Source organism: Tupaia chinensis, unplaced genomic scaffold (assembly GCF_000334495.1).
Source record: "Tupaia chinensis unplaced genomic scaffold, TupChi_1.0 Scaffold000429_1, whole genome shotgun sequence".
Classification (NCBI taxonomy): Eukaryota; Metazoa; Chordata; class Mammalia; order Scandentia; family Tupaiidae; genus Tupaia; species Tupaia belangeri.
The window spans coordinates 215,400-230,272 of NW_006159934.1; the positions used below are offsets into that span (position 1 = coordinate 215,400).

Here is a 14,873-nt window from a genome sequence, read left to right on the forward strand (position 1 = left end):
GCAGGTACTGCAGTCAAAGCGCTCCGGCTGGCTGGCCCGCCGCTGAGCCAGGAGCCCACACTGCACCACAGTGTTGCCCTTGGAGAGCTCCAGGAGGGGGTGAGCGGTGGCAGGGTCCAGCCTGAGAGACTCTGGAGCTAGGAAAGGGATCAGAGAAGGCACAGTTACACCTCAGAGGCAGCAGACCTGCCCCAGAGAGGCTGCAGGCGGACCCTGCGCTCCTCGCTCCTCGCTCCTCGCTCCTTGGAGAGGAACTAGCTCGGCCTCATCTTTTACCCCCAGGGCCCGAAAGGGGTCAGGCACAGGGCTGTCTGTTGAAAGAATGATGCCAGCAAAGCTTGATGACTAGGGGAAAGTGACGCTGAGCCGCTGAGCCCAGGGACTCTGGTAAGGGAGAGAAGCCTGCCTCAGAGGAAGTGCAATGGAAGGACTTAGAAGACAACCGGTCACACGTGCTCCCTTGCTCAGCCCTCGAGGTTTTCCTGGAGAATCTTTCACAACTGCAGCTATTCCAGTAGCTAGCTAGTCAGCCTATGTGGAGAGTTATCCTGACTGCCCTTTTGCTAGCCACAAACATCGGTTTACCCCAAAATGTGCCAATGAGGTGTGCTAGTCACAGATTGCAGGTTTTTCTCACTTCTTTCTTTTTAAAATTTTTTTAGAGAGGTTTTTGCTGTAGGGCATGTCGACTCACTGGAAAGACAGAAGGAAAAATAAATCATTCCCTAGAAGGGAGGACCATGCTACAATCCCTTCTCTTCCATTCTCCTCCTGGGATTTTGGGCACACATGCACATACACCCAGGGTGAGTTTCAAGACACCGGGTCTGGGACTCAAACCAGGGTCAACCATGTGGAAATCCAGTGCCTTAACTACTAGGCTACCTGCTGGCCTCTTTATTTCTATATAAACCCTGCTTTTGCTTCTGGTAGATGAAACTAGTCTGTGGACTGATCTCTCTTATGTATCAGTAAACAGCATGACAGTAATAAAGTAATTAATTAAATGAGTTAAGCTCTTTTGTTTTTAAATTTCCTATAGGCTGTGTGAGGTAGCTGAAGAGAGAAAAGGAAAGTGGAAACCAACCCTAGGTTGGCAGCTCTGAGACTTGAACTGCACACTTAGCCATGTAGGATCCAGCTACCATAACCACCACACCACTGACTGGCCAAGTTGTTTGACAGAAAAGACTAGCTGCCATTCATTAAGCTCTAAACTACACACGTGAACTTGCATATGTACACAACTACGCAGCCCAGCCAGGTGGGTGTTAGCCCCTCTAGAGAGGAGGAAGCTGAGGCTTAGAAATTACACAGCTTACCCAGCCAGTAAGAGGCGAGCGGAGCTCAGACCTCAGCTCTCTGCTGGCGCCCCAGCCCCATGATCTCGTGACCCGTGCATACCTGCCTCAGTGTTCTCTGTAGCCTTACATCTCTCTGATGGCGATCGATAAACTGCTGCCCACCCTGGGAAAGGAGGATGGGCTGGGCCTTACCTGGCAGAACTTTCCGGAAGAGCCTTTTCCACACAGTCAGCTTGATGTCGGCCTGGTGGAGGCCTGGCTTGAAGGAGATGGGGCTGAATGTGCCTTCCAAGGGCCGGGCCTGCTGGAGCTCTGATCTGCACGGAACAGCTCACAGTGACAGGAGAGCTGAGTCCACCCGGCCCCTCACCACCCCTGCATCCCCCAGTGGAGTCCAGCCAGCCAAATCCATGCTTGGGACTACACCCATGGGGCCTCGCACTTCCCCCTCCAGCCCCCTTCTTCGAGGACCTGCCTCCTTCCTAGTAGGGGAAACACCTCATCAAGGTTCTCCAAGGGCAGGACCAGGAACCAGCAGCACTGGCCTCACCTGGGATCTGGTCAAAATGCAGACGCTTAGGTCTAGAGTGGATACCTGCTCCAGACTAACGCAGACTTTCCGTCCATTCATTTAAACCCCTGTCACCTAACTGAATTGTCTCTAAGACAAAGAGAAGCTTGAGGAAACAAGGAGACCCACACGCAGGTTTGAGGAAAGCTAGGAAGTGCAGGCATCGTTCACTCATCGGCTCTACTCTCTTCCCATAATTCGTAGAGCGTGTTTCAAGACCTCACACGTGAACCACCTCCACTTCTCCCACCTCATCTCCCCATCACCGTACCTTACCCCGCAGCAATGCTGAACTTCTTAGAACACCCCAAAGTCTGAACACCCCCTCAGCCTTCCACACACTATTTCCCCACTGTGCCCGCCTGGCAGGCTGGATCCTGAGCTGGGTCCCTGCTCCGCTGTGGCACCTGTGCGTCTCTGTCTACATCAACACCCCTTCCCCCCAACAATGTCTCCTCTTCCTGTCGTATTTCCGCAGCATGAGGCTATCCATCTTAAGTACCCACAGGGATGTGCCCACAGTTCACCGATCGCTTTCCCCAAGTCTGCAAGACCCCCAAAGGCAGGGACCTGACTTTTCTATTTGCCCTGGGCTGTTACAGAACTGGATATAGGCAGCTGCTCCTGAGGCACTGGGTAAGCCAAATGGAGAAGCCAGTGGAGACGAGATGCCCATGTTCGAGCCCCAGACCTTCACTGAGATCCCCCCGTGGCTTCCTGAGGCTCTCACCTGGAGGCCATAGAGTGGAACTTCTGCAAGACAAGAGAAGGGCAAGTTAAAGCTAGAGGGTGGCCATGTGGAAGGCAGAGGCCCCAAGGGACACTCCCTTGTCCACTCACCCGGATGAACTCGTGGTGACTCTCGTTACCAAACTGCTCCAGCACATGTGTGGCCTGGGCAAGCCGCTCCCGTGTGCCCTGAGCCTGCTCCAGCTGCATGTCCAGGGAGGCCACCAGGCCGCGAGTGTGACCCCCCAGCCCCTCCAGGCAGCGGGCCTTCTCCTCATCCACCAGGTGGTGCAGCTCCTGGAACTCGCGGCGGATCACCCAGCTGAAGACATCGGACTCATTCTGGGACAGGGAGGACTGGTCACAGCCAAGCTGCCTGGCTAGGGCTGGCCTCTGTGTCCCCAGGGCCCTCCTGGGCCTTCCCAACTGGGCTGGTCCTTCAACCTGAGCCCCAGAGAAGGCTGCATGGGCTGACATTGCCAGGAGGTCACACTGTACCTGGGGACCCCTAGGGGTGGCCAGGCGTGGGAGAGTGACCAGTGGTGGGGTGAGGCTGGCACAGGCCTAGGGCAGGCAGGAGTGGCCGGCCCAGACAGCTTTTCAGGAAGGGAGCTGAGTAAAGAAGCAAGACCCCAGCTCCTGCATCACAGAGTGCCTGTTTCTGTTTTAACTATTAACTGTGCGCACGAAATGTTGTTTTATCACCAGGTTCTATAACTGGAAAACATCTGAAAGGCCCTGGCGGAGACAACTTTGGAGTAAGATGGTCTTGGGTTTCCTGCAGGCCCTGAGTCTTGCCTCCAGCAGAAGGTAGTTCCACCTCCCTCCAGGGTGAGGAGGGCTAGAAGAGACCTGCAGGCTCGGGGCAGGCTCGCTCCTGTTTCCACCTCCTCCAGGGCCTGCCTCCACACTCCCAGTGCGCTCTCAGGTCTTCTCCCAGCTGCTGGGAAGAGACCCGGCTGCCAAGGTCAAGCAGACAGAGGTGGATCTAGGGGCAAAGAGTCTGCCAAGCTTTGATCTGTTTACCTCTGGGACTTAGGTTCTGGGTTATCTCTGTCCCAAGGGCACAGAGGGCAAAAGCCAGCTTGGAGCCAGTCCTGACAACTGGGCTGAATTCCCATAAGAGGATTTGCACTTCCCCACCCTGCCCTGGAATGCTTTGAAATCTGGCTTTACAGAGAAGGCCGGGTTTTCTGTCAAGGGCAGATGAGAACTGGGCTCTTTGGGAAAGTGAAGGTGTCTGGTCCCAGGGCTGGGGCAGAGGGTAGGGGCCAGAGGGCAAGGGCACTCACGGCAATCCGCGTCCTGTTGTTCACCAGCTTGGCGATGTGCTCATCCACCTCCTTCTGCTCCTGCTTCAGGTCTGAGATGAGGGCTGCGAGCTCCTCCTGGGGGCGACATGCCATGACCCCAAGAGTGGCGGGGCCCAGCACCCTCTGGGCTCTGGGCTTGTGGCCCTCCACTCTTCTTAGAGGTTTCCCAGCGGCTACAAGCACTCCCAGTGGAACCTGAGTGGGAACTAGAGCTACCCAGATGCCCTTCACTCCCAACTAGGTAAGATTCTTCCAGAAGCGTCCACACTGATGGCAGGGATTGATGCCATGGAGAGGGATGGAATGCCAATGTCATTACAGTCATCTGGAAGTCACCATGGCATCAGAGAGTGACAACTGTCACACTCCCCACACCGAATGCCCCCCCAGCAGGGTCCCGCCAAGCGAGCACTCTGGTCACCAGCAGATCCAGAATTAGAAGGTGTTTCACCAAGAGTCATCACAAAAAGGCTGGCCCTGAGTGAGGCTAAGTCTGGGGCCAGAGGTGCTCAGAGTGGCCTGGTTAAACCTGGTGAGTCCCACTCCCTGAGACATGGGACTCTGGCTGATTTAGACACAGATGTGGGATGTGGGGCCTCCCAAGGCGACACAAACCTTCTCTCAGGCTGCCCAGGCCCCAATTCCAACCTTTGGGGTGCTCACAGGACTCCTGAACCACCACCGTCTGGCTCCGCTGCTTGGCCAGAGCTCCTGCCAGTTCACACACACGGAGTAATACAGAATCTTTGGCTTGGATCGTTCCCAAGCACGAGAGAGCTGGCTGTCTTGGAGGGGAGCTGAGCTAAGAATCAAGCATGTGTAGGGACAAATGGCGCAGCGTCCTTGTCCAGGATGAGGGGGCATTAGCTCTCACAGAAGCCCAGAATGGGTGTTGAAATGGCCGTCCTGCTGGGCCAGAGAGATGGGACCAGTCCTTCTCATGGCCTGGGCCACAGGGAGAGGAAAGGAAGTGAACGGACCAATGAATCGCGCAGGTACTCAAGGTCTGCACAAATAGGAGAGGACAGGCACGCCGGAGAGGAGCAGACAGAGTGGGATTCAGTCGCACGCTGCGTGGCCTCAGAGAGGAGTCCTGGGATCATAAAACCCCAACTTCAAAATGGGGACCCAGGCTCCTACCCGGAAAGAATGGACAAGCTCCCAGCCAGCTTCCCTCTCTCCACACAGGCTTCTGCTAATAAAGCACAGACTCGATTTCCTCATCCAGCAACGGGCCTCCTCATTCCACTCTCCCTTAAACCCACTCTTGCCAAGATCACTGATATTTTTTCCCCCAATTTGCTATAGGGTATGCGCACTCTCCAGAGACAGAAAGTGAGAAAGCGTCTCCCAGAGGGGATGGACAGCCATGCCGCAATCTCTTCTCCAGTCTCCTCTCAGGATTTTGGGCATGCACACGCAGTCGCCCAACATGTTTTTCTAGCCACCAGGTCTGGGACTTGAAACACACGGCCTTAACCACTAGACCACCAGCTGGCCCCCAAGATCATTTATGTTTACTGCTACATCTGACCAACTCTTCAGACCTCACAGATCTCACACAGGGATCTTGTTCTTAAAATGCTCCACCCAGGGCCAGCTGGTGGCATAGTGGGGCAGCTGGATCCCACATAGCTAACTGCACGACTTGGATCTAGGCCCAGCGGCTTGAGAACCATACGGGGTACATGTGCATGTGTGTTCCAAATGCCAGTAAGAAAACAGAGGACGGATCCCAGTGTGGTAACCCTCCATGGGGGATGCTTCCTCACTTTTCCTCTCTCTGTCTCCCCAGTGAGTGCACATGCCCTATAGCAAATTTTAAAAAAGAAAAGCTCAGTCCGCTCCAGCGTGGTGGTTAAGGTCGCTGGATCCCATGTGGCCGACTATGAGATTCAAGACCCAGAACTGAAAGCTTGAAAAAAACAATGGATGCATGTCCACGTGTGTGTGACCAAAATCCAAAAGGAAAAATGGAGAAGGGGCTGCCATATGGCCGCCCTCCACGGGGGGTGCTTTCTCACTTTCCCTCTCCCTGTCTGGGTCTCTCTCCAGAGCAAGCACACCTGCCCTGCAACAACTGAATGAATGAATGTTTGTCCCTCTGAGTTCCAGGAGGCCACACTTAGCCAGTATTCCTGCTCCCTTCTCTCTATACTTTCTGCCCCCTTTTGGGGCTTCCTTTCTCTCTCTATTCAAACATTAACTCTGCTGCTCCTCAGGGGCACCCACCACCAGTGTTTCCCCCTGCTGATCCTCCCAGGTGGGCTTCCTCCACACCGGCAGCTCCAATCGCCACCCATGCACAAATGAGCCCACTTCGCTTCTCTCCTGGTCAGTCCAGGTCTCCGGTGCCCTGACTCAGCTGCTCATCCTGCCCACCTGCCCGCTCTGGCTCCTCCCTGCTCTCTCTCCTTCCCACATTTGGTTGTTAGGGTTTCTTCTTTCCTACCTTCTTTTTTTTGGGGGGGAGGAGAGTTTTTTTTGCTATAGGGCGCATGAGCTCACCAGACAGACAGAGAGAGACAGAAAGCGAGAAATCACCCCCCCAGGGGGGATGGTCACGCCGCAATCCCTTCTCCTCCTTTCTCCTCTCGGGATCTTGGGCACGCACGCACACGCACCCAGCGTGAGTTCAAGCCACCGGGTCCGGGACTCAAACCACAGTTGACTACATGGGAGTCCAGCGACATAGCCATTACGCTAACTGCTGGTCCCTCTTCTTTTCTACCTTCTAAACATTTCCCAAATCTATCTCAGACCTCCTTCCCGACTTCCACCTACCTACTCCTGGCTTTCCTATCTCGCTGTCCTCCAGCCTTACTCTTCGGCCTACCCTCCAGACAGAAGGATCTGACATCACAACCTCCAGTGCTCCTGCCCTTGGGCCTGAATAGACTCCAAATTCTTCCCCGTGTCACACAGGTTTTTCCACGGCCCGGTCCCAGCCCACCTCCCCTGCCATCTCACTGCCGCTCACCCTGCCCCAGCTGACTGGAATGCCTTCTGTGTCCTCACACGTGCCCGCGTGCTGTGTGCCTCCTCGTCTTTTGTACGTGCTGTGTTTATACCTAAACGGCTCTTCCTCCTCTTCTCCTAGCAAGTCCTCTTTGTTGTTCAGGCCTCAGCTTAGCAAGCTAGTCCCTCCAGGAAGCCTTCCTGACCGCTTCAAACCATGCAGGACTCATGTTCTAGAAGATCTTACCTATATTGCCTATATTGAACCTTGACAGCAGCACTTGACATGCTGACATCAGCCCTTGATGGTCAGCTCCCCAGGCAGGGCAAGGGTTCTCCCAGCCCGCCCCACAGGGGCCAGCACAGAGCTGAGCTCGTGTCAGACGCAGGACATGTGTGTGGGTAAGAGGGGCTGGAGGGCGACCTGCCAGCCGTCTGCACGTTTCCTACTGACTTCCTGGGGTGGAAAGAACAAGAAATGCCACTCAGGGCAGTCAGCCAAGTCCCTGGAACAGCCTCCGTGTGTGTGTGGGGTGGAACAGCCTCCGTGTGTGTGTGTGTGTGTGTGTGTGGTGGGGGGGGGGATGTCTGCCTTTCCTTTCCCCGCCCCCTCACCTACAGCTGTCATTACTCTTTTACTCCCTTCCCTCTCCCTCCACCGACAACCACGCCAACCGCCCTCTTTCCTACAAGATCCTTTTCTGACCTTTTTTTAGATTTATCTTATTTATTATTATCATTTTTTTAAAGAATTACTTAATTTTACTTATTATTTTTTAATTTGCTATAGGACACAAACGCTCACCAGAGAGACAGATGGAGAGAGAGAGCGAGGAGAGGAAGAGAGAAAGAGAAAGTCAGAAAACTAGCCACCAGGGCCTGGCAGATGGCATAGTGGTTAAAGGTGCTGGACTCCCACATGACCAACCAGGGTTAGAGTCCTGGATCTGGTGGCTTGCTCTCTTTCTTTCTCTCTTTCTCTGTCATTCTGTCTCTCTCTCTGCTCAAATTAAAATAATTAAAATAAATAAAGTTAAATAAAATAATTCTTTTTTAAAATATTTTATTTATTATCATTATTTTTAATTTTTGACTAGAGAGAGACAGAGAGATAGAGAGCAAGTCACCAGGTCCAGGACTCGAACTGCAGTTGACCATGTGGGAGTCCAGCACTCTTAACCACCGTGCCACCTGCTGGTTCCCAAAATAATTCTTAAAAAAAAAAAGGAAAGAAAACTAGCCACCAGGTCTAGGACTTAAACTGTAGTCAGCCACGTGGGAGTCCAGCGCCCCTGTTATTGTTTTTAATTTGCTACAGGACACGTGTGCTCACCAGAGACAGACAGACAGACAGACAGGGGTTGTGGGGAGGGGGAGGAGTGAAAAGAAAACTGGTCTCAGTTTGAGGCCTGGCCCTGACCTTAAGCCTAGTAACCTTAAGGTCCTTACCTCCTCTGAGACCGCATTCCTTTGTTTGTAAAAACCTAACAACCCCATTATGCTTGCCTCACAGACTTGCTCTAAGGAGTAAATGAAGTTGCACAGATGAAACAGCTTCAGAAACTTGGATCAGCACAGTCCTCTAGCATGGTATTATTGCTATCTGTCTTTTTTTTTTTTTTTTTTTTGGAGAGGTTGTTGCTATAGGGCATGTGTGCTCACCAGACAGACAGAGAGAGACAGAGAGACAGAAAGCGAGAAATCACCCCCCAGGGGGGGATGGCCACGCCACAATCCCTTCTCCTCCATTCTCTTCTCGGGATCTTGGGCACACACATGTGCCAGGCGTGAGTTTAAGCCACCGGGTCCAGGACTCAAACCGCGGTCGACTACTTGGGAGGCCAGTGACATAGCCATTATGCCAACTGCAGGTCCCATATTGCTATCTGTCTTAAATGATGAGCTCCTAGATCTAGAGCCCTGGTCCATGAGGGCAGAAAGTCATGGATCCGACAGATGCATGTGAAGCACCTACCACGTGCCAGGCACTGAAATCCACCAGGGAACTGAAGCCCCGGCCCTCCTGTGCCCGTGAGTGCAGGCAGGGAGCATTCCAGAAACCGAGGACAGTTGCAAAGAAAAGGCAGGGAAGGGGCCTCTCTGCGAGCATGTCACTGACCCCTAGCACCTGATCTGTTCAAAACTTGAGCAGCTGTTCAAAACTTGAGAAGTAAATGAATGCCTCAGGAGCCGCCTGGAGGGAAACGGAGTTCCAGCCTCAGGACCCTTCTTTGTGCCAGGTGATGGCACCAGAGAGTGGAGAAATGGGTTCCAGAGTCCCCAGGTGCTGCCCTTGCTCCCCGCCTGGCCCCAGCAACCGTCTGGTCCCACCTTCATGCGGCTGTAGACGGTGGAGACAGGTGTGACTCGGTGGTGCTGGTGGGAGCCCAGCAGGCCGCAGAGACCACAGATGAGCTCCTGGTCCTTCTCGCAGAACAGGCTGAGTGGGTTTCGGTGAAGCACACAGACCTTAGGCTCTGGGTCCCCAGGGAGCTGCAGGGCTTCTATCACCCGGGCCAGGGAGACGTTGGGTGGAGAGCTGCTGCCATCCACCGCCTGGCGGCACACAGGACAGCGGAGCTCCGAGTCCAGGTGGCAGGACAGGGAGACCAGGCAGCCCTTGCAGTAGGAGTGGCCACACTGCAACATCAGGGGCTCCTTGAAGACCTCCAGGCAGATGGGACACTGAAGCTGGTCCTGCAGCTCAGGCATGCTCACCTGCCAAGCCATCCTTGCTCGCGGCTGAAACACAGGCAGGCACCCATCCTCAATCCTGCTCCCTCCCTCTGCCAGCACTCTCAGCCAGTCCCAACTCCAAGGGTTTTAGAGGGAAGGATCGAGTCCTGGATTCCAGTTCTAACCCACTATGACCTTGGGCCTCAGTTTCCTCACCTATAAAATAAAGGGCTTAAATGAAAAGAAAAGACAGGGAAACAAGCAACTGTTGAAAACATAGTTATAATGGAGATTCCAGAGTCCCACCTTCAGGGATCTGTCTGCTTCAGGGGTCTCCAGTGAGACCCAGAAACCTGTCTTTATCATAGACGGCCCCAGGAGATTCTAGACCAGATTCCCCTGTCCTAGCAGAACACTGCTCCTGAGTCTGGGCCCTAGCAGGCCCCCAGCCTCATCTCCCACAGGTTCCCCTAAGACAATAGCTCAGCAGAGAGAGAGGAGGAGCCCCTGGCCAGGCCAGCAGCACACCCGGGAGAGCCCCTGCATCAGATTACCAGGTATCGCACAATCCTCTGCGCCTCCCCCCGGGGCCTCACACCAGCATCACAGGCCAGACAGCTCAGCCTCTTCTCCTTCCCAAGATGGGACAGCAGGCGTGGAGACCTGGAAGCACAGCTAGGCGCTTGCGGCACTGCCTGGGCTCTGCCCCCTTACTCCTCCCTTTTCCCAGCAACACCCTGGTATCACCAAGGTCACCCAGAATCAGGTGGAAGCAGGATTACATCACGGGACTCCACTCGGGAGGCAGCCTCTGCTGGGTTTGCTCTGATAACAGCGACATTCAGGTGCTGGCCTTGGCCTTGGGAGTAGGGGCGGAGTCCTTACCGCCCCAAAACGGGAGCAGAAACATGCTGAGCCTTGGCTCTTCCTGAATCTCTCTCATTTTCAGAATTTTGAAGGCAGTTGAGTGTGGCGGCATATGCCGGTAGTCCCCGCTACTCAGGAGGCTAAGGCAGGAGGACTGCGATTCAAGGCCAGCTCACGCAACATAGTGCCTTAAAAGACAAAAAGGAAAAAAAGTTTCTTGAAGGTATCACTACTGATCTAGATTTTTAAAAATGAGATATAATTTATATAAGGTACACAAAATCTTAACCATACAGTTTAGAGTATATTTTATGCATTTCTTCATCTCAAGAAATAGAATGGGGGCCAGCAGATGGTGTGGTGGTTAAAGCAGCTGGATTCCACATGGCCAACTACGGTTCAAGTCCCAGACCCTGAAGCTTGAAAATCACACTGGGCATGTGTGCTTGTGTGCCTAAAACCCCAAGAGGAGAATGGAGAAGGGTTGTGGTGTGGCCATTCTCCCCTTCTTGTGGGGGGTGATTTCTCACTTTCCCTTATTCTGTCTCTCTGTCAAGTGCACGAACCCTATGGCAAGAAACTAAATAATACTTATTATTATAATAGAGTGTGTGCGAGACAGGGTGAAGCGCCCTGCACAGGGCTTGGTCACGCCACAATCCCCTTCGGCTAGTCCTTCGGTTGAGCAGGATCCCGTGCATGCACGCTCTTCGTGTCTTCTGCAGGTTAACCAGGCTGGGGGCTTGAACTGTAGTCAGCATGTGGCTGCCAGCTCCATAGTCCCACTGTGGAGTCCTACTGACTATAGCATATGACCTGACTTTCTCTTTTTAAGAATTGTTTATTATTACAGTTACACATATGTGTGTGTGTGTGTATGTATACATAGATATATATAAATTTGCCATAGGGCACATACACTCACCAGAGAGAGAGAGAGAGAAACAGAGAGAGAGAAAGTGAGAAAGCAAACTGTCAGGTCGTGGTCAGCCATGTGAGAGTCCAGCACTTTAGCCACCATACCTGCTGGCCCTGTGACATTTTTTGAGAGATTTTTGGTATAGGATGCATGTGGTCGCCAGACAGACAGAAAGTAAGAAATCACCCCCCAGGGGGGATGGCTGTGCCACAGTCCCTTCTTCACCATTCTCCTCTCGGGATTTCGGGTATGCACATACGTGTGCCCAGCGTGAGTTTTAATCCTCCAGGTCTGGGATTCGAACCGCAGTCAACCATGTGGAAGTCCAGTGATGTAACCTTTACGCTATCTGCTGGTTCCCATGACTTTTTTTTTTTTTGGAGAGGTTTTTGCTATAGGGCGTGTGTGCTCACCAGACAGACAGAGAGAGACAGAGAGATAGAAAGCAAGAAATCACCCTCCAGGGGAGATGGCCATGCCACAATCCCTTCTTCTCCGTTCTCCTCTCAGGATCTTGGGCACACACGCACATGTGCCCGGTGTGAGTTTTAAGTCACCGGGTCCGGGACCCAAACCGCGGTCAACTACGTGGGAGTCCAGCGACATAGCCATTACACTAACTGCTGGTCCCCCCATGACTTTTTTTTTTTAACAAGTATTTACTGAGATCCTGCTATCAAGCACTGAGCAGAGTATGGGGGGGGGGGTGGTACAGCAGAAAACAAGACAAAATCCTTGTCCTTTCAAGTTTATACTACAGTAGAGGCAAGGTGGGATTAGGTTATAAATACACGATACTACATGGTAAGTGCTATGCAGGGGATGAGAAAGAAGGGGATGGCATGACAGGCTGTGTGAGGTACCGCAATATAGAGGCAAAGCAATGGCTTTGAGTTGAGCTGATACCTGAAGGATACAAAGAAGCCAATTACCTGCAAGGCTGGAGGACAGCAGTCTAGACAATACTCAGCAAGTGCAAAGGTCCTGAGGTTGGAAAGAGCTTGGTGTTTGTGAGACTCAGAAAAGATGAGACCTGGATAGCAGGAACATAACAAGTGAGAGGGAATCTCAGAGGCGAGGCCGGAGGGGTTGGCAAGGAAGACTCTGAAGGGCAGAGAAATGTTTGTATTTAACTGCAAAGGCAATGGGAGCTATCAGATGTTTTCCAGGCAAGGTAATACTGTTAGGTGTATATATACACATACATATACATACATTTAAAATTTTGCTATAGGGTATGTGCACTCACTGGAGAGAAACACAGGCGAGAAAGCATCCCCCATGGGGAACGATCGCACCACAATCCCTTCTCCATTCTCCTCTTGGGATCCTGGGCATGCACATGCACCCAGGGTTTTTTCAAGCTGCCGAGTCTGGGACTCAGACAGTATAGTCGGCCCTGTGGGATCCAGCCACCTCAATCACACCACTGGCTGGCCCTATAAATGTTTTTAAAAGACCACTCTGACTGCTATGCCGGATCACGGTGGCTGGAGTACCTGGCTGGCTGGCTGGTATGGTCAACAACTATTACGTCGTTGGGAAAGTCATGATGTATTTTTCTATGCAAAAATGCATGACTTCCCTGACAGCCCAATAATACCAAGATGCAGGTGAAGAGCATAGGGGAACCCAGAGTCAGAAGCCCGAGGCTGTCCAGCCGGAGCAGCTGAGCAGCTCAGCGCCTGTGGACTTCAGCAAACAACAGAAGCACGGGAAGACCTTGTCAGAAGAAAAACCTCTGGGTCCGACCCGCCGTCTCCATGTCAGGAGTACAGGATGAGCCCAAGAACATGCACTTGTCCCAAGTTCCCAGGTCACGCTGCTGCTGCTGCTGCTGCTGCTGCTGCCACCGCAGAAACTGCTTTGAGAACCAGTGAAACAAACCCTGGACACAGGATCCTGGAGTTCCGGAGCTCAGGGGAGGCCCTAAGTCAGCTGGATATGTATCACCTGTTCAGGGACATTGCACATGGAAATCTGTGGGAATGTTGGGATCCCTTGGGGACTGAACACAGAATAACAGAGGTCAAAGAACAAAGCCCTAGGATTGTTAATGTTTAGAAGAGAAGTTGTTTAGCAAGGGAGGTAGGAAAACCAGGACAGTGTGGTACCCAGGAAACTGGGGTAGGCAGAGGCTTCCCCCAAAAAAAGATACCTTTGCCCTAATTCCTGGGATCATGGATATGTTACCTTACATGGCAGATGTAATTAAGGTCACACACCTGAATTCTGTAAGCTGGCCCAATCTAATCACAGGAGCCCTTAACAACGCAGAACTTCTCTGGCTTAAAAATAAATAAATAATTAATTAATTAATTAAAAACAGAACTTCTTTGGCTAGAGCCAGAAAGATGCAGCACAAGAGGAGGCAAGAGGATTCTGAGCATGAGAAGGTTCCAGGCACCCGTGCTGTCTGGGAGATGTAGGGCCCACGTGCAAGGATGGGAGGGAGGCCTCTAGTGGCTAAGGTTGGCCCCTGGCTGACAGCCAGCAAGGAGACAAGACCTCAGCAGGATCTGGCTTCAGCCACGGACTTGCCTGAACCTGGAAGTGGGTTCTTCCCAGAGTGTCCAGTGAGTATGCAGCCCTGCTGCCACCTTGATCTTAGCCCAGAGAAAATGGTACCAGGCTTCTCACCTGCACAACCATGAGATAATAAGAGGGGTTTGCTTTAAGCAGCTATAGCTTTGCAGTAATTAGTTATAACAGTGATAGAAAGCTAATATAGGGACCAGTGAGTGGCAGTGGTTGAGGCACAGTTTGAGTTTCAGACCCTGCACCTTAAAAATCATGCTGGGCACGTGTGTGCATGCCCTAAATCCCAAGGGGAGAATGGAGGAGAGGGAAAGTGGCATGATCATTTCCCCTGGGGGTGCTTTCTCACGTTCCTTGTCTTTCTGGCTCTCTAGCAAGCACACATACTCTCTAACAAAACTATTTAAAAAGAAAAAGTATAGAAGTCAAGAGAAAAAAGCATTTAAAGTCAGAGAAGTCAACCTCGTCAACGGCTGACAGTCCGCTCACCTGAGGACCAGGGGCATCCGATGAACCTGGCTGTGAGAGCTGTCGGGTCTTAGTGCAGGGCCCTCAGTGCAGGGTGGAGGGGCATTGAAGCAGTCCAAGAGAGCCACAGAGGGGGAAGGAGGAGCCTTTGCAGCCAGGCTTTGTAAAAGGTTTTCTGGGAAAAGCAGCCACTGGGGCACCTGCGGGGTACAGATGTTGTACGGCAGGAGATTTTAGAGCCATGCAGAACTGAAGGAAATGGCCTCGCTGCCACGGCAACATGGGAGAAGGGAGGAGGCAGCTGCAGCGTCAAGTCTTGGAGCAGACAAGAGGGAGGAACCCAGGGAACAGAGTGCAGGTGGGAGCAGGTGTGGCTGTTTTGTGAATTTGGGGAAGGGAAGAGACGTGTCACTTTCGTTTCTCAGGAACCGGGCAGTTTGACACTCAAGTCCTGGCCGACCCTAAATCTCTCCAGAATGCATGGAGGAGGAAAGACGGAAGAAGGTGAAAGTCACCCGCCGGTGAGAGCC

General features: G+C 52.7%; 1 protein-coding gene across 1 annotated transcript in view; it reads right to left on the reverse strand.

Moving 5' to 3' along the window:
* Positions 1-10,248, reverse strand: part of TRIM50 (tripartite motif containing 50) — an 11,126-nt gene extending 878 nt beyond the window's left edge. The window contains exons 1-7 of the mRNA XM_006154962.3: positions 10,106-10,248; positions 9,207-9,617; positions 3,897-3,992; positions 2,716-2,946; positions 2,606-2,628; positions 1,497-1,621; positions 1-137 (exon numbers count right to left, since the gene is read on the reverse strand). The exon at positions 1-137 is cut by the window's left edge and continues 878 nt beyond it. Of these exons, the coding sequence (XP_006155024.1) occupies positions 1-137; positions 1,497-1,621; positions 2,606-2,628; positions 2,716-2,946; positions 3,897-3,992; positions 9,207-9,605 (1,011 nt within the window). The 5' untranslated portion in view covers positions 9,606-9,617; positions 10,106-10,248. The remainder of the gene's footprint in view (positions 138-1,496; positions 1,622-2,605; positions 2,629-2,715; positions 2,947-3,896; positions 3,993-9,206; positions 9,618-10,105) is intronic.
* Positions 10,249-14,873: the final 4,625 nt, after the last annotated feature.